This window comes from Phyllopteryx taeniolatus, chromosome 14, assembly GCF_024500385.1.
Source record: "Phyllopteryx taeniolatus isolate TA_2022b chromosome 14, UOR_Ptae_1.2, whole genome shotgun sequence".
Lineage (NCBI taxonomy): Eukaryota > Metazoa > Chordata > Actinopteri > Syngnathiformes > Syngnathidae > Phyllopteryx > Phyllopteryx taeniolatus.
Genome location: NC_084515.1, coordinates 19,732,130 through 19,750,385, shown reverse-complemented (window position 1 = coordinate 19,750,385; position 18,256 = coordinate 19,732,130). Strand labels below are relative to the sequence as shown.

The 18,256-nt window shown below is 46.6% G+C and overlaps 1 protein-coding gene across 5 annotated transcripts in view; it reads left to right on the top strand.

Annotated features, from left to right (window-relative positions):
* smg7 (SMG7 nonsense mediated mRNA decay factor) overlaps positions 1-18,256 on the top strand; it is a 28,185-nt gene that overhangs the window by 703 nt on the left and 9,226 nt on the right. For 2 of the 5 annotated variants that reach the window (XM_061797366.1, XM_061797370.1), the window contains exons 2-19: positions 1-32; positions 1,377-1,494; positions 1,581-1,713; positions 2,528-2,699; positions 2,782-2,853; positions 3,355-3,505; positions 6,245-6,380; positions 6,459-6,600; positions 9,325-9,487; positions 9,571-9,641; positions 11,501-11,561; positions 11,637-11,756; positions 12,223-12,649; positions 12,871-13,015; positions 13,084-13,388; positions 14,249-14,539; positions 14,970-15,119; positions 15,219-15,308. In XM_061797366.1, the coding sequence (XP_061653350.1) occupies positions 1-32; positions 1,377-1,494; positions 1,581-1,713; positions 2,528-2,699; positions 2,782-2,853; positions 3,355-3,505; positions 6,245-6,380; positions 6,459-6,600; positions 9,325-9,487; positions 9,571-9,641; positions 11,501-11,561; positions 11,637-11,756; positions 12,223-12,649; positions 12,871-13,015; positions 13,084-13,388; positions 14,249-14,539; positions 14,970-15,119; positions 15,219-15,308 (2,779 nt within the window). The remainder of the gene's footprint in view (positions 33-1,376; positions 1,495-1,580; positions 1,714-2,527; positions 2,700-2,781; positions 2,854-3,354; positions 3,506-6,244; positions 6,381-6,458; positions 6,601-9,324; positions 9,488-9,570; positions 9,642-11,500; positions 11,562-11,636; positions 11,757-12,222; positions 12,650-12,870; positions 13,016-13,083; positions 13,389-14,248; positions 14,540-14,969; positions 15,120-15,218; positions 15,309-18,256) is intronic. The other 3 variants (XM_061797367.1, XM_061797368.1, XM_061797369.1) reach the window with 3 other exon arrangements.

Here is an 18,256-nt window from a genome sequence, read left to right as displayed (position 1 = left end):
ACAGGCAGAGGCCCTGAAGGCGGACATGACAGGTAAGCGACTTCAGCACATCAATAATGTTACTTCATTTTTACAATGGTATTTTAGACATCAAATAAGACATGGGAGCATATGAAATGATGAAAAGTTCATGACATAGTCATCTGTTACCGTGGTAACAAGATACATTGTACTACAATGGATAATTGTATTTCATTTTCTAATGAAATTACAAACACATTGTGTGATGTGTTAATATCATTGTCGCCATGCTCATGAATTTTAGTGCCCAAACGTGGTTACCGTGGTAACAGAACACACTGTTCTAGAATTAATCATCCATCCATCCATTTTCTGAGCCGCTTCTCCTCACTAGGTTCGCGGGCGTGCTGGAGCCCATCCCAGCTATCATCGGGCAGGAGGCGGTGTACACCCTGAACTGGTTGCCAGCCAATCGTAGGGCACATAGAAACAAACAACCATTCACACTTACGGGCAATTTAGAGTTGTAAATTAACCTACCATGCATGTTTTTGGAATGCGGGAGGAAACCGGAGTGCCCGGAGAAAACCCACGCAGGCACGGGGAGAACATGCAAACTCCAACACAGGCGGGGCCGGTGATCGAACCCGGGTCCTCAGAACTGTGAGGCTGACGCTCTAACCAGTCCCCCACCGTGCCGCCTGAATTAATCATTTTAATTCATTTATAAATGTCATTATTTGCGCAATGAATGCGTAAGTAAGTGATGTAATAATATGAAATGAGGCTCATGACTGTTTGAAAATCGAACTTGTTACCATGGTAACAAAACACACAATTTGGATGAATAATTGTAGTATTTCTTTTTTTAATGCAGTTATAATGTCATGATTGTAATGATCATGTGTATGTGAGCTATGTGAGAAATGGAATATGAAACATTAAAAAGTTCCACATCATCATCACGCTCACGACTTTTAGTGTGGAAAGTTGTTACCATGGGAACAGAACAGACCATTCTCGGATCCAGCCATCCATTTTCCGTACCCCTTATCCTCACTAGGGGCGTGCTGGAGCATGAATAGTGTTATTTCATATTTAAAGGAAATCATAATCATGCAGTGAATGATCATGTATAAACAAATGTGAGAATATGAAATGATAAATGACTATTGAGAAAACAGCGCAGTGCTCTAGCATCCATAATCATTTCATTTTTAAATGAAATGATCATCACGTGACAAATGACCATGTGTAAGTAAGATGCGAGAATATGAAATGCTCTTGAGGTTCTCATCATGACTTCAAGTGTGACAAGGTGTGGTTGCCATGGTTACAGAAGATATTAACTCATCTGACAGAACAGCTCTGTTTTTATGGACAAGTATTGATCGACACGCATGTGTGCGGCGCAGACTCTAAGCTGGCGGCGGCCGAGGCGTGGACGTCCCGCCAGGCTCTGCAGGACTTGTACCAGAAGATGCTGGTCACGGACCTGGAGTACGCTCTGGACAAGAAGGTGGAGCAGGACCTGTAAGCGGCGACCGCCTCTCGACCTCGTGACACGCCTCGGACGCTCGTGACCGCAACTCGTTCGTGTGTCCTCTGCTTCCTTCCAGGTGGAACCACGCTTTCAAGAACCAGATCACCACCTTGCAGAGTCAGGCGAAGAACCGGGCCAACCCCAACCGTAGCGAAGTGCAGGCCAACCTGTCCTTGTTCCTGGAGGCGGCCAGCGGCTTCTACACTCAGGTGAGCTGTGTGCCACACAAAACGTAGATGTCTGGATACACTAGGGCTTCAACCACCGATGAGTTGATTCGTCGATTAATCTGTCAGTTACATGTTGGAACAGGAAGGGGGAATCCCCAAACTGTTGGCCTGTCCAAAATCTCTTGGTATGCTGAAGCATTCGGAGTTCCTTTCACTGGAGCTCAGGGGCGAATATTTTGGACATTTCCAACATGACTGTGCTGTGCATCTGAAAAAATGTTCATAAATTCCCATAAACAAACTCCTAAACCTTGTGGAAAACCTTGCCAGAAGAGTTTAAGATGTTACAACTGTCGCGGGTGGACCGATGTCAAATTAAACCCTATGGATTAAAAAAAATATGATAATATATGATGTGAAGAACTTTTTCCTTTATAGTTTTACCCTTTTCACACACTTCAGACACATTTTGAGAAATCCAAAATATTTTTCACGCCAAAATGTTAACCAAACCATATCATTTTGTCTCATGATAGTCCTCTAGCTTAATGCTAATTTATAATGTGAAACCATAGACCGGCTGAAGGAAATTGTTGTCACGATAATTCTAACCCTTCAAACAACTGCTGCTAACACACACGGAGCAGCGACACGGACTAAAAGTGCTGCCCAGCATGTTGTGGCACGATGTGCTACTAAACTGAAGGCGTGCAAACTTGCCTTCACACTGTAAACAGTGATAGCTTAAAAATGGCGTGAGCGATGAATCGCGGTGTACTTGGTTGGCCGTGTTTGCCTGAGTTTGGTATGTAGCGTGTGCTGTTGTGTCACATGACATGCTGGCGGTGTGCAGCTGTTACAGGAGCTGTGCAGCGTCTTCAACGTTGACCTGCCGTGCCGCGTCAAGTCTTCGCGGCTGGGCATCATCAGCAACAGGCAGAACAGCGGCGGCGGCATCGTGACACCGCAGCCCAGCTCGTGCTCGTACATCTGCCAGCACTGCCTGGTGCACCTGGGCGACATCGGTGAGGAAGAGGAGCGAAACGAGGCCCGGTCGGTGCTGATGAAGATGACGTCTGACGTTCACTGATCTTTTGCTGCTTTCAGCGCGCTACCGCAACCAGACCAGCCAGGCCGAGTCGTACTACCGACACGCCGCCCAGCTGGTCCCGTCCAACGGTGAGTACTCCTCGAGGCAACTGTTACGCTACGTTTTGCCGCTATCCTTTAGCAGCAACTTCATACACCCTGAGACCAACTGCAGGCCACTGGTCGAACAGCAGGCAGCCAACGCAAGGAATGTGAAAGTTTGCTTTCAAAACACAGTGGAGGAGTGTTTACATGTCACTGACTAGTTCTTCTTCTTCTCCTTAGCGTCATTTTTTTTTTATTGTTAGTTATTAATGTTTGATTTTGAGTTTTGGACAGCACATAGTTTCAGCTGCGTTTTTTAACATGCTCTACCAATATAGTTGAGTTGTGTTACCTTTGTTACCTTTAGTGTTGCGTCTGAAATGGCCTAAAGCCAAGGAAGACCAACATTAGCTTCTGACTTTAATTCCATTGTTAGCTTCCAACGTATCTTCAAATGTTAGCTTCTAACGTTGCTTCCAGTGTTAGCTTCCGAAGTTAACAAACTATAAGCTATAAATATGTTGATATTATTTTTGTGTGTTTCAGGTCAGCCGTACAACCAGCTGGCCATCCTAGCGTCCTCCAAAGGAGACCATCTAACTACCATCTTCTACTACTGCCGCAGCATCGCCGTCAAGTTCCCCTTCCCCGCCGCCTCCACCAACCTGCAGAAGGCGCTGTCCAAGGCGCTGGAGAGGTAAGCGGCACTCTGACAACACAATATTCAAGGCTGAGCTGGAAATCGCTCTAGACCTCTTGGGATTCTGGTTTTTGCTTTGGAACTTTCCTTTCCAAGTGAGGTGACCCGGAAGTACTTGGAGGAAAGGTTGTTCAAATTCGACAAATGCTTATGAAAGGTGCCTGCATGCAACCTTTCAGTCACCTTGAGCATACAGTGGCGTGAAAGAGTATTGTCCCCCTACTCAAATTCTTACATTTTTGCATAGTTTCCCCACTTTAATGTTTAAGATCATCAAACAAATGTAAATATCAGAGGGCTATATTAAATGGGGCGGCACGGTGGATGAGTGGTTAGAGCGTCAGCCTCACAGTTCTGAGGACCGGGGTTCGATCCCCAGCCCCGCCTGTGTGGCGTTTGCATGTTCTCCCCGTGCCTGCGTGGCTTTTCTCCGGGCACTCCGGTTTCCTCCCACATCCCCCCAAAAAAAGCATGCATTAATTGGAGACTCTAAATTGCCCGCAGGCATGACTGTGAGTGCGAATGGTTGTTTGTTTCTATGTGCCCTGCGATTGGCTGGCAACCCGTTCAGGGTGTACCCCGCCTCCTGCTCAATGACAGCTGGGATAGGCTCCAGCACGCCCGCGACCCTAGTGAGGAGAAGCGGCTCAGAAAATGGATGGATGGATATATTAAATGGTGATTTAATTTTTTAAGGACGTTACCTTTGTGAAAAAGTAATGGGCCCCTAAACCTAATAACTGGTTGGACCATATTCAGGAGCCACAAATGAAATCAACCGTTTTGTATAACTGGCAAAGAGTCTCTCAAATCTCTGTGGAGATATTTCGGCTCAGTCTTCTTTGCAGAATTGTTTGAATTCAGCTAAACTGGAGGGTTTTCCAGCCTTAGCGGCCTTTTTCAGCTCATGCCACTGCATTTCAATTGGATTCAAGTCTGAGCTTGGACTAGACCACTCCAAAACCATTTTGTTTTTAGAAGGAATTCAGAAGTTGACTTGCTGGTGGCGTTTTGGATTGTTATCCTGCTGCAGAACCCAAGTGCACTTCAGCTTGAGGTCACAAATTGATGGCTGAACATTCTCCTTTAGGATTTTCTGTTAAAGAGCAGAATTCACGGTTCCATCAATCACAGTAAGTTGTCCAGGTCCTGAAGGAGCAAAGCGACCCAAGACCATTACACTACCATCACCGTGTTTGACTGTTGGTATGATGTTCTTTTTCTGATATGCGGTGTTACTTTAATGCCAGATGTAATGAGACACACACCTTCCAAACAGCTCAACTTTCATCTCGTCAGTCCGTATAACATCTTCCAAAAGTCTTGGGAATCATTCTGTTTTTGCTTTGTTTTTGTGTTGCAAAAGCAAGACGAGCCTTAATGTTCTTTTTGGTCAGCATTGGTTTTGACCTTGGAACTCTACCATCGATGCCATTTTTGCCCAGTCTCTTCCTTCTCCTTGTGTCATGAACTCTGACCTTAACTGAGGCAAGGGAGGCCTGCAGTTCTTTCAGAGTTGTCCGGAGTTCCTTTGTGGCCTCCTGGATGAGTCATTGCTGTTCTCTTGGGGTAATCTTTGTCGGCCGACCACTCCTGGGAAGATTCACCCCTGTTCCATGTTTTCTCCATGTGAGGACGTCGCTGACGTCATAGGCTGTTTTGCACTCCTTGCACGCTGGCAGCTAGAGCCATTCCCCACATCCACCATCCAAGTAATGGTACTTTGACTCTGTTACAATGATCTAAATGTCGCTTGCTACTTTTATTGATCAATTATTGCTTATTTATCAACTATTTCGTGCGCGGGACTTCGACTTCCGTATTGGGCGCGGTTTGTACCGATCCCATTTAAGTGCTAGTGACGTTAAAGTCTAGTTCACCAATCGAACACGTACGCCTGGCTCCTCTCAATGCGGAGGAGCAGCGGGTCTACTCTTGAGCCCCTCCCGGATGACCGAGCTTCGAACCCGTTCTCTAAGGGAGAGCTCGGACACCCTGCGGCGAAAACTCATTTCGGAGCCACAGCTCGTGACCATAGGTGAATGCGGGCACCGCTGCATGTGAAGCCCTACTTGACCCCATGACCTGTCCACAAAGGTTAATAGTGGGGCTGTGGCAAACAATAATTTTAACAGTTGCTCAATCTGTCGATGAAAATTTTAAGCTGTGTTCTGGCTTCGGCCTTTCGGCCTGCCACACCTCCTTCGGTGTTGAGTACTCAACAAAATATCTATAGGATAATTGATGCTAAAGAGATGAGATAGTGACAGCCCTAGTTTCTGGTTTGGTCTGTAAAATGTCTAAAAATCATCCAAAATGTTCATCATTATTTTCCAAAGTAGAAGCAGATGTTTACAAATGTCTTATTTTGAAAAAAACAAAGAAACAAAAAACATGGCATGACTTCAGAAATTCAATTTAACCCTAACCCTCATTTTCAGAAATACTGAGGATTTGGACAATTTTAAGTCAAACAATTAATCAATTCTCCAAATAGTTGTCGATTAATTTGATAATAGATTAGTGAATTGTTGCACCTCTAATTCATTTTGTAATATACACTCAGCTGAAAACAGTAGAACGTAATCTTTTTTTTTTTGTTCAGTATTTGGGAAAGTAATTATGGAACAGCAATGACGTCATTCACGGTACCTGAGTAGTTTTCCAAAACAAATTTTCATTTGACCCATGCCTCAACTATACAGTGCACTGCATAAACACGATTGATTTACTTAGCCGCGAGGAGGCGAGAGGCAAGTGGAGCGTGTCCGACTTCATCAAGGCCTTCATCAAGTTCCACGGGCACGTGTACCTGAGCAAGAGTCTGGAGGAGCTGGACTCTCTGAGGGAACGTCTGGAGGAGCAATTCCAGGTACGGCCCCGACCCCCGACCTGTGCACGCACCCGTGGATGCTGATGGGTGTTTGTGTGTGCGTGCGCGCACGTGCAGAGGCTGATGCTGCAGAAGGCCTTCAGCTCGCAGCAGCTGGTGCACATCACAGTCATCAACCTGTTTGAGCTTCATCACCTCAGAGAGGCGGCAGACGACGGTCAGCAGACGCTCAGCTGGTTCCAGCTACTCAGTCTTTTCAGTAAGAACCGAACCTACGTGGGGGCTGGGACATTCATCCATTTTCGCCATTACTTCCAGGTTATTTGTCAGGAACTTTTTTTTTTTTTTTTTTTTTTTTCTTTTTTAAAGAAAAGGTCAGCTTTTTCCTTGGTGGCGCCAAGGGCTGCATGATTATAGCCAAAATAATCATCAGAATTAGCCAAGCACATTTTCTTCGTACATCCCAATCAACGTAGAATTGAGCGCACATGTTGGAGGAGCCGACCCCTCCCTGTCCACGCCTACATTTAAATTTGCAAATCACATTTAATTGAACGCTGCAATCTCTACGTGATCAGAAAAAAAGAAAATGAGCAAGGTAATGAAGAAAAAAATCATTTTCTCAATGTGAAGTTGCTCAATGAAGTGGAGGCGCGCAAGAAAACCCAGTTTTGGCACGCTGTCCTCCGGCGTTAACAACAAGCGAAAGAGGGGGGGAATGGGACAAACGTGTGGCCAAAACCGGCGGAGGAACCGGCACGGAGGGCCTCACCCCGATTGAGGAGAGAGTCGCTGCAATCATGAGCCCCCGATCGAAATCTGAAATCCTCTTGAACGTATGTGGAAGGAGCTGAAACGTGCCGTCTGAAGAAAGCACGCTTCAAACTTTTTTAAAGATTTTTATTTTATTTGTTTTTGTCCAGTAGAAAGTAGGATCTCTATCACATTTATGCCGGAACAGTTTTACTGTCACAGCAGTTTTGCGGATGTTTGCTTCCTCTTTCTCGATGTACCGCACTGCCATAATGGCGTGCCACAGTGCATAACTTCTGACCTCTTTGATCATATCTAAAAGTTTCACTTTTTCGCTGATGGTCATCATCTTCTTCCTCTTGGGCGCCCCGGAGGAAGCTTTCGCAGGGGCACAGCGCTTCGGCGGCCTTGTAAGGGCTTTACTAATCAATAAAAGTTATCGCTGAAACAAAAAAAGTTATCACGGACACAACACTAAGATACAGTATGCGAGACAGTCAACAGCGTGGACGAGACTGGGTGAAGATGCTGGGTGAGGCTGCGATGATGAGCAGCCAAACAGCTCACGGGATAAATCCACTCGCGCTCTCATTGGTCGATGTCGCGCCGGGAACCAATCACGCGCCTTGTATGAGCGCCCGTGGCATGTACAGTACAGTACAGGCATGTAGAGGCACGTACAAAGCCTCTGAGTCAACTCATCTCTTTGTTTGGCATGCAGGGAAACCTCTCTCGCGCATCAACATGAAACGACGCGTCTTTCCGCAATATGGCTGCCGACATGGCTGTATTTTTTCATTTTGATTTTTTGATGAATACGTATTTTGGAAAAACCCGCGAAGCACTGAAGCCGCAAAACGTAATGCGCGAAGTAGCGAGGGAACACCGTACACCTATTGAATGTTCAAATACATCACAAGCTTATTTATTTTTCGTTTTTGTGAACAGAAGTTGCTAGCTCAATGAATGAAAAACACAAACACTGTGTAAACACACACTTCTTTGACTATCTTTGTTAGTGCAAGTGTGCCTCTCATTGCGTGCACAACACTGCCCCTCAGGGGTCAAGGCATACGCAGTTTCCAAAGAGGCACACGCAAACAGGGCCACCCACTACAAGCACCCAAAGCCTCACCGCATTATTCCTATCCACCACGACATTGCCGATAAAAGTGAGCTCCAGATCTGGAGAAAGCAGATGCTGTTCCCACCATATACTGACAGTAAGAAAATAACTGTATTTGTAGAATTTGTATTTATTATTTATTAAGGTTATTTTTCATGGTTTTCCATTTTTTATTTAATCTATCCAATTGTAGAATATGATTGTGTTTAGGTTAGCACTGGTTATATGGCAATTTCAATACATTTTGATTGAAGTTTTTTTTCAGGATTTTCCATGATGTTGATTTTATTCAATTGTAGTACATTCCTATGTTTCGTTACTCTATGTAACCCGTTGGTTAATATGGGTCAATTTTTCCTCATACCTACGGTTGCTGATTACTGACATTCCATCTGACAAAATAAGTCTATTATGTAGGATTTTCGCTGATATCGGATGGGAAAGATATCGGTGTCGGCCAAAACTCAAGGCAGCAATCTCCGCATCGGCTCGGAAGTGAAAAAGTTGGATAGGGACATCTCTCATTTCTGCTACGAAACACACAACTTGAGCGGAATCCTTTTCACATTGTTTTGTGTATGACGACAAAGGAGCCGCTGGAAGGCAATCAGGGAGTCATGCAATGATTTTGTCAGTTTTTGTAAACGTTCGACTCGAGTTACGTGCTTCCAAGCCGCGAATATTTTGACAAATTGCCTCACCTCACCTGTACAAAGAGCGTGCAGGCTTACTCTTTGAGCGATGCAGTTTGACAGCTCATTTTATGATGTAAAGATGTTGAACATTTAAAATATTCATTTATGAAGTTATCTTTTAACAAAAGCTACCCTTTTGTGGCAGTAGTTATTTTCAAAACATCTGTAAACCAAAATAGAAATATTTTTGTGGAAGTCGATGCAGGTTAAACTTCCAAAACTTGTTTGGTATCAGGAGAAATAAATACAATCCAGGAAGTGAAGAACGCTTAAACTTGTTTGGAATAATGTCATGAAGGAGGAAAATGGATTAATAGTTTAGCGGGGTGGCGGTAATGTATGCAGCTCGAGCACCGCCACGATGGACCTTTGCGCTCGCTGGCCTTTACCTGACTTCTTGTCTCCCCAGTGTCCTTCCTGGGCCTCATGTGCAGCAGGGTTCTGCTCAACAAGAACCGGGAGGAGGCGGAGGTGGCGGGAGAGTGTCCTCTGCCGGCCATCAAAGTTTCTCTGGACTGGCTCCGACTGAAGCCCGGTGTGTTCCGCGAGGCCGCCGTGGACCAGAGGCAGCAGTAAGTCCTCGTTCGCTCGTGTCCGTCCACGCCGAGGACTGCCGCTCACTTGCCGTCGCTTCCGCTCACTTCCTGTCCTTCAGCGTCTGGCCCTGGCTGGTCTCCATCCTCAACAGCTTCCAGCCCAAAGACCAGCACGTGTCCACATACTCAGGTACTCATTCTGGACTTTTAGTCTTAAGTCTGATTCTAGAGTAGTCAGGTACTGGTCTGGGTTCTTAAATCGTTGGTTTCTGAACTTTTCAAGCACTGGACTAGTCGGGTACAGAACAAGTCTGCTTGTAGACGTGTGTCAAGTACTGGACCAGTCGTGTATTTAGGGTTAGGGTTGCATGCGTTGTCATTCACAATGTCTATCTGTAAAAACCCTGCTTGGCAAGACCCCACCCTATCTTGGCTCTCTGCGCACCATGCGTACCACCACCCGCACTCTCCGTTCCAGCATAGGTTAATAAAACCTCTTCGTTGCCAAAGTCCAAGCTACGTTTGGTCGATGATCTTTTCAATTTTCTGCCCCAAACGTCTGGGGCACTCTGCAACGAACAGTTAAACTCACCTCATTCCTGCAACCAATAATACAACTCATCTCATTCATACAGGGCTCCACACTACAGTTTTGCACTAGTAGCACTGGTGCGAGCAACTGAAACAGCACATGATTTGGTCGCAGCATTTTTTTGAGGCGGTACAGCATGACCATGGCATACCATAGTTTTGTATGAAGTAATAAACATTGACAGTGTCTGGAGATATGAGATATAATTGCTGAATATTTGACTGTGAACAAAAACGTTTGTCTGCAACAAGCAGTGGTAGACAGATCAATTGATTGCAAAAAGACAAAACAAAGGCTTTACTTTTATTTGCTCAGATGGGCCAGTTCTCCTACTGAGTGCTCCTAACCCTCTTCCCCTGGGAAAAACTACTTCCTTTTGAGCTTTACAACAAATCTAAAAACAATTGCATAAGTGTACTACCGCCATATAAAAGTATCGTTGATGAATTTACTAGCAAAACAAACCAATTTACCTACGTATTTAAAATCATAGTCCCAAACAGAACAGGGATAAATCATTGGTACTGCAATTACTGCACTTTATTGTCATTTATTGATATTCCCCCCCCCCCCCCCCATATCATCCTCTTGAAAGGAGTCTGGGCTTTTTAACTTTGCACATATTTTTTTGTTAAACAAGGTAGGAGGTTTACTTAAGATAGTTAAAAAGTTATTCAAACCTTCGCACATAACTCTTTTTGTTTGTTATAATGAGTGAAAATGAAAACGACAAACAAATTAAGCAGGCAATCTTTGCAGTTAGCGTATAGAACCCAACTCCGCCCCCCCCCGTCCCTCCACCCTCCTACCTCACACGCGCACACGCACACGCCCTCGTCATTTTGAGACGATCATATGTGATGTCACTCGGGGAAACCGCTTCTGGTTTTATTCCCGTGACAAATGTAGCAGCATTGATAATGTTGTGTTTAAAAAGAAAAGCTGTGGTTGACTTGCAGCGGGAGGAGTTTACCGGCTTACCGGACTTCACAAGGTCGGTGCGGGCGAGCTCGCTTGCTCACCAGCAGTCCAGATGAGTTGACGACCCACACTTGTCATTGTCAACTGAGGTTCCAATACTTTTGCCCACTTGAAAAGTGGGTGGTTTCAAACAAAAGGTGCTCTGTCCTGAGTTGTTGAACACATCTAGATGTAAATACCATGACATAAAAGCTGGAGTTCTGAACCTTTGTCTTCTATTGATCTGAAACCCAAATGTCTTCACTATAGAACAAAAACAACGGAATGGACCTCACCTTTCCAACACTTTGAATCTGTTTTTGGATGAGTCAGGTTCAAGATTGATCTAAATTGTGGACTAGTCTGATCGCGGTCTAGTTGCATTTGAGGCCGCTGCGAATTTCCCACTCGAGTCTTTGAAATTTCAGACATGGTGAGGAAACATCTGCTTGTGGTGTAGTTAGTGACTTTTGTGGTATGTTCTTCTCTTGTGTCAGCGACGCCGCTGCCGGAGGAGTTCGAGCTTCAAGGCTTCCTGGCTCTCCGTCCGGCTCTCAGGTAGCGTTTTTGTATGGCGACGTTCTCATCGGCAGGAACGCCGCTCGCTTGCTTCATGACCTGTCAACTTTTCAGGTCAGTGGACTTCACCAAAGGCCACCAGGGCGTTCCGGTGGACCGCGACGTGCTTCTGCTGCGCACGCGTCACCAGAGACTGGTGGCGCTGGGAAAGTGGATCGCTGACAACCAGCCGGGGTGAGGCGATGAGAGGAGGACTCGAGTCTTTAGGGCTCACTTAGCTAAAACTCAACTTTATTTATGGAGCAAAAACAACAAAAACAACTGCAGCTGCAACTAAGTGCTTTACACAGTAAATAGAATAAGAATAATATGATAAATCAATGTTTTTGACAAAGATTGAGAACAGAGAATGGCCACTCAAAGGGAGACAACTGTGTACAACATCTAACTTCATCCATCGCTGTAAAATAACAGACAATACGTAGACAGGTTTGGGGATTCAACAATGTGATTGTGACTGCGCGAGTACGATACTGAGTACAAAGTGGGAAATTTGCGACAATATGTTGTCGAGTGAGCAAGATAGTCTGACTTGACTTCTGGTTTGCTGAAGCCAAGTAAGGACCTGACCCGACTTGACTTGCTTGATTTCCCCTCCGGGAGTAACTTGAGTCTTAAGTGACCCTGCCCCCTCCCGCAGGCTCATCCAATGTCGTGCCGGCGAGGACGGCCTGCTCCTTTTCATCAGCGACATTCCTGAGCAGGCCATCGACGAGCCGGCGGAGAAGGATCCGTGCGTGCTGCAGGAGGCGTCCAACGGCGAGCAGGCGCTCAGCGAGGGCGGCAACGCCGGCCTCAAGTCGGTGCTTTCGGCGGGCAAAGCTCCCAGTTCGTGGTCGAACGGCGCCGAGCGGCCCGTCGTCACCTTCAAGGAAAACATCAAACCGCGCGAGCAGAGCCGAGAGCCCGCCAGCCGCGGGCCTCAGCAGAAGGACGCCGGAAAGGAGCGGCGGGACTTGGCCAAAGGAAACGGGACGGCGGGGAAAAGCGAGCTGAAGAGAGACGGCAAGAGGAAGTGCGAGAACAAGAAAGGTGCTCAGGAGAAAGTTCCCGATGCTGGGAAGCTGGTAAACGCCACAAACGTGCAACTTCAAACACATTATGCAGACTACACTACTCTTCTTCATCTTGAGCCGCCTCCTCCTTTTTCGTCTCCTTCACCTTCTTCATGTTCTCGTTCTTCTTCTCCCCTGCTTGCTCATCACCTCCTTCCCCTCTCTCTTCTCCGCCTCCTCTCTTGTCCATGTCATTCTCCCTCTTCTCCTCCTCCTCCCTCTTTTTTGTTCAGGTGAAGGGTCAGACGGAACTGAGGAAGACTCCGGTGTCGGAAGCCAAGAAGACTCCTGCTACTCAAAGTCAAGCAGCCACGTGCTCTTCCCAGTTTATCCCGATCCATCATCCAGGAGCCTTTCCGCCTCTGCCTAGTCGCCCTGGTACGCGCACGCGCACGCACACGCACACGCACACACGTCTTTGTGAGCGCCGGTGCGGCCTTTTCCAGGCTTCCCTCCGTCCGCCTTCGTCATCCCTACCCCGGTGGCGTTCCCGGGCCTGCAAGTGAATCCGGGCTTCGCCTTCTCCACGAGCGTGTCGGTGCCGGGCCCCTTCCTTCCGCACGCGCAGGCGGGCTCGCAGGTGGCCGGCGGCGGGAAGCAGTCCCACATCCCGTACAGTCAGCAGAGGCCGTCGGGGCCCGGCTCCTCGGGACCGGGCCAGCAGCAACCCCCCTCCCAGCTTCAGGTGACGTCGCCCGCCAAGCCCGTCCAGCAGGTCGGGATGGCCAAGAGTCCGCCCCACCTGCAGCAGGTCAGTTGCGTTCCTTTTCCCGCGCAGCGCCAGGCAGAAGCCGGCTGAGCTCCTGCTCGGGGCCTGTGGCCACTAGGGGTGCCCCAAGAGCCATTGGAGGATTGAGCAAGAAAAAAGCACAGTATATGAAGGTTTTCCTTCTTAATTTTTTCCTTTAAAAAAAATTGTTGGCGCTAATAGCAAAGCAGTAATTGACAACCTTTTTATCTCTTTCCGACCATATGATGCATTCCACAAAGGTTAAGGAAAGGTGGTATAAAGGTTATTTAGAAGATTAGACTTTCCGGAGAGGCCCTATGTCACATGCTCAAAAGCGAAGGTGCTGATTGGCCGAAGAGGAGAGCTGTGTATCGCCGATCCATTTCTATTCCTGCAGTCCCCGAATGTCTGTCACAGCTAATTTGAAATTGAATTTGTACAGAATGTGAAATGATCAAAACTAAATGTATACTATTCAGATTCAGTTTGTAAATGCAATGTTTGAAATCAAAATTGTTATTCAAATTACATTTTTTAATGCAGTTCTTCAAGTTTACCAATTAAAATTCAAATATAAATGATTAAAATTCAGTTCCTGCTGCCACATATTTCAGCCCATAAATGTGACCCACGACAAAAAAAAAAAAAAGTTTCTCCAAAAATGGGGGATGAGGGGGTGTCAATTACGATTCAGGCTGATCCCCTGCGACTCGTGGGGTTTCACTGTAACATGAAAAGTGAAATATTTGGATGAAGGTAGTAGATTTTTGTTTTTTTTCCTCCCAAAACTTCATATTTTTATCCTTGAAAAATTATTGTTTGAAATAATCCAAGGTTGCTTGGAGCCCTACGGTGGCGTGACGCGTTTGTTTGTTTTTCAGGCCTTCCTGCAGGATCCGCAATTGTGGAGTCCCAGTCAGGCGCTGCTGCAGAAGCTTCCGGCGTCTGTTCACATCCAGTCCCTGAAGCCGCAAGCCTTCTACTTGGCGCCTCAGGACGCCATCAAAGTGTACGAACAGCAGATGGCGCCGCCGCACGCCTCCACCGTGGACAAAAAGATGAAGTTCCCGCCCTACTGGGACCCCTCCTCCTTCAGGCCCACAGACGACAGGATGAAGAGGCCCCCGCCTCCCGAGCAGGACCCCACCGGGCCCAGGGGACGCACTTTTGACGTGAGTGCTTCTCCACTTCTAAACCCGCACACGTGCCGCCCACCAGACCTTGTCTTACTTGGGCTTTGAAAGTGGGGTTTCGCGCCTGGGTTAGGGTTTCATGCCTGTCTTTGGGTTTCAAAGTGCGGGTCAGGGTTTTAAAGTAGGCTTGCAAATCTGGGTTAGGGCTTCAACAAGGCTTAGGGTTTCATGCCTGTCTTTGGGTTTCAAAGTAAGGTTTCAAACCTGGTCAGTTTTATCAGGGTTTAAAAGTAGGGTTGCAAGCCTTTGTTATGGTTTCAACTGGGGTTTGGATTGGTTGCTAAGTGTTGGGCTCCAGCATGTAAGTGAATCTTGCTGACTGGCTGCTTTCACTTCCTCTGCGTGTCGCTGTCTTCCTCCCCTTTTTCTGCTTTTTCCCACTTTTTCTCGGCTTTTCTCCGGTGCTCAGGACAGCAAAAGCTCGCCTCTCCTCCCTCCCGACCTCTTCAAATCTCTGGCCCATCTGGAGGAAGAGGACGAGCTGCTCTTTTCTAAGCCTCCCGATTTCTTCCAGGCTCTGTCCGCTCCTATTAGCTCGCTTCCTGGACCAAATATGTTTGTACGTAGTCCTGTTCCTGTTACTGATCCTACACCTCGCCTCCACACCCGCGCAACACCGTCGTTCTTCATAGTGTGTCTTCTTCCTCCTCTTCCCCAGCTGCCCAATCACAGCAGACAGACGGACTGCGGCCCTGAGGTGCTCGGCCAGTCGTCTTCACTCTTACCTGTGACTGGCCTGCCCGTGCAGGTTAGCCCCGCCTCCCGGCTCGTGACCACCTGTGGTCGTCCAAAGTGGAAAAACTCAGCGTCACCACTAGAAAGAGGCATTCCATATGAGGGGCCGTTAGGGACATTATTCAGGATTAGCTCTCACACTTATGCTTTCACACACAAACAAACTACTGAAAGGCTCTCATTAACACTACTCAGACACTCTCATACACGAGTCTTGCTCTCATTAACACTACTCTAACACTACTCAAACACTCATACACATGAGCCTTGCTCTCATTAACACTACTCAAACAGTCATACGCACGAGTCTTGCTCTCATTAACACGACTCAGACACTCTCATTAGCACTACTCAAATACTCATTAACACTACTCAAACACTCATATGCACAAGTCTTGCTCTCATTAACACTACTCAAATGCGTTCACGCGAGCACGTCAATCGCATTCTCGCACACATCACTAGCATTCACGAGCTCATGTCAATCATGCTCACACGTGAATAGTGTAGATCTTTTATGTGGTAGTTCAATTCAAAAAGTGAAATTATAGAGATGAACTGCACACTGCACACACTCAGAGTGAAGTATTTCATATTTAAAATGTGTATTTTGATGATTATAGCACATAGCAAATAAAAAGAATTCCCCATATTGAGAAACTAAAATATAACATCAAACGAAATAGTGAATTAATTCAAGAAATAAAGTGATTTTTAATGTAGAAATTAGGCTGGAATTTGCCCTCTGAAAGGTACACTATGAGTACTGAAGAAAAACTTTTCAACTTTATTCTAATTTATTGAAATGTACCTATATTAAAAAAAGTCATGAAATATTTGACTCTTAACTGTGTGTAGTCTGGAGTGCATATCTATGACATGAGTTTCACTACGACAATTAAATTCCTTCATTCCCTTTGGCCACCTCATTAGGTACACCGGCGCAGGGGAGCTTAAACGCAACTATTCGGCCATCCTGCCTGCAACGAACCGTATACGTTTCAGATTGTAACGCAGCGGTGTTGAAACTCTGTCTTGAGTCCAGGAGTAAACACGTCCACCGCGCTTTAGCCCGAAAGGGACATTTATTCGGCAGCATCCGCGCCCTAAGCCAGTGCAAATTGTAGGCCGGTCCCGAGCCCAGATAAATGCAGAGGGTTGCGTCAGGAAGGGCATCCGGCTTAAACCTTTGCCAAACAAATATGAGCGTTCATCCAAAGAATTCCTTACCGGATCGGTCGTGGCCCGGGTTGACAATGTCCGGCGCCGTCAACCTGCAGGGCGCCGTTGGAAATTCAGCTACTGTGGGTCGAAGTCGAAGAAGAAGAAGAAGAGGTGGAAAACGGGTTCTTCGGCAGAAAGAGAAGAGGAAAGCACAGAGCCTAGAACTGAATGTGGGGACTATGACAAGAAAATCTCGGGAGGTGGTTGACATGATGATTAGGAGAAAGGTTGATATATTGTGTGTCCAGGAGACCAGGTGGAAAGGCAGTAAGGCGAGAAGTTTAGGGGCAGGGTTTAAATTATTTGACCATGGTGTAGATGGGAAGAGAAATGGAGTCGGGGTTATTTTAAAAGAAGAGTTGGCTAAGAATGTCTTGGAGGTGAAAGCAGTATCAGATTGAGTGATGAGGCTGAAACTTGAACTTGAGGGTGTTATGTATAATGTGAATAGTGGCTATGCCCCACAGGTAGGATGTGACCTAGAGGTGACAGAAGAATTTAAGGTGGAGGTGGGACTGCATCAGGTATCAACCCTGAGCCCCTTCCTGTTTGCAGTGGTGATGGATAGGCTGACAGATGAGGTTAGACTGGAATCCCCGTAGACCGTGATGTTTGCAGATGACATTGTGATCTGCAGTGAAAGCAGGGAGCAGGTGGAGGAACAGTTAGAAAGATGGAGGCATCCACTGGAAAGCAGAGGAAGGAAGATTAGCCGAAGTAAGACAGAATATATGTGCATGAATGAGAGGGGTGGTGGGGGAAGAGTGAGGCTACAGGGAGAAGAGATAGCAAGAGTGGAGGACTTGAAATACTTGGGGTCAACCGTCCAAAGCAATGGGGAGTGTGGTCAGGAAGTGAAGAAACGGGTCCAAGCAGGTTGGAACGGGTTGAGGAAGGTGTCAGGTGTGTTTTGTGACAGAAGAGTCTCTGCTCGGATGAAGGACAAAGTTTGTAAAACAGTGGTGAGGCCGGCCATGATGGACGGATTAGAGACAGTGGCACTGAAGAGACAACAGGAAGCAGAGCTGGAGGTGGCGGACATGAAGATGTTGAGGTTCGCTCTCGGCGTGGCCAGGTTGGATCAAATTAGAAATGAGTTCATCAGAGGGACAGCCAAGGTTTGATGTTTTGGAGACAAAGTTAGAGCAGATTTCGATGGTTAGGACACGTCCAGAGGAGAAATAGTGAGTATATTGGTAGAAGGGTGATGAGGATGGAGCTGCCAGGCAAGCGAGCTAGAGGAAGACCAAAGAGAAGGTTGATGATGTCGGGAAGACATGAGGGCAGTTGGTGTTCGAGAGTAGGATGCAGGAGATAGGCTTACATGGAAAAGGATGACGTGCTGTGGCGACCCCTAAAGGGACAAGCCCAAAGGAAAAGAAGAAGAATTGAACTACCGAATAAAAGATTTACACTATTCACGTGTGAGCATGATTGACATGATCTCGTGAATGCCAGTGATGTGTGCGAGAATGTGATTGACGTGCTCGCGTGAACGCATTTGAGTAGTGTTAATGAGAGCAAGACTCGTGCATATGAGTGTTTGAGTAGTGTTAATGTTAGTATTTGAGTAGTGTTAATGAGAGAAAGACTCGTGCGTATGAGAGTGATTGAGTAGTCCTTATGAGACCAAGACTCGTGTGTATGAGAGTGTGAGTAGTCCTTATGAGAGCCTTTCAGTAGTTTGTGTTTGTGTGAACGCATTTGAATAGTAAGTGTGAGAGCTAACCCTGAATA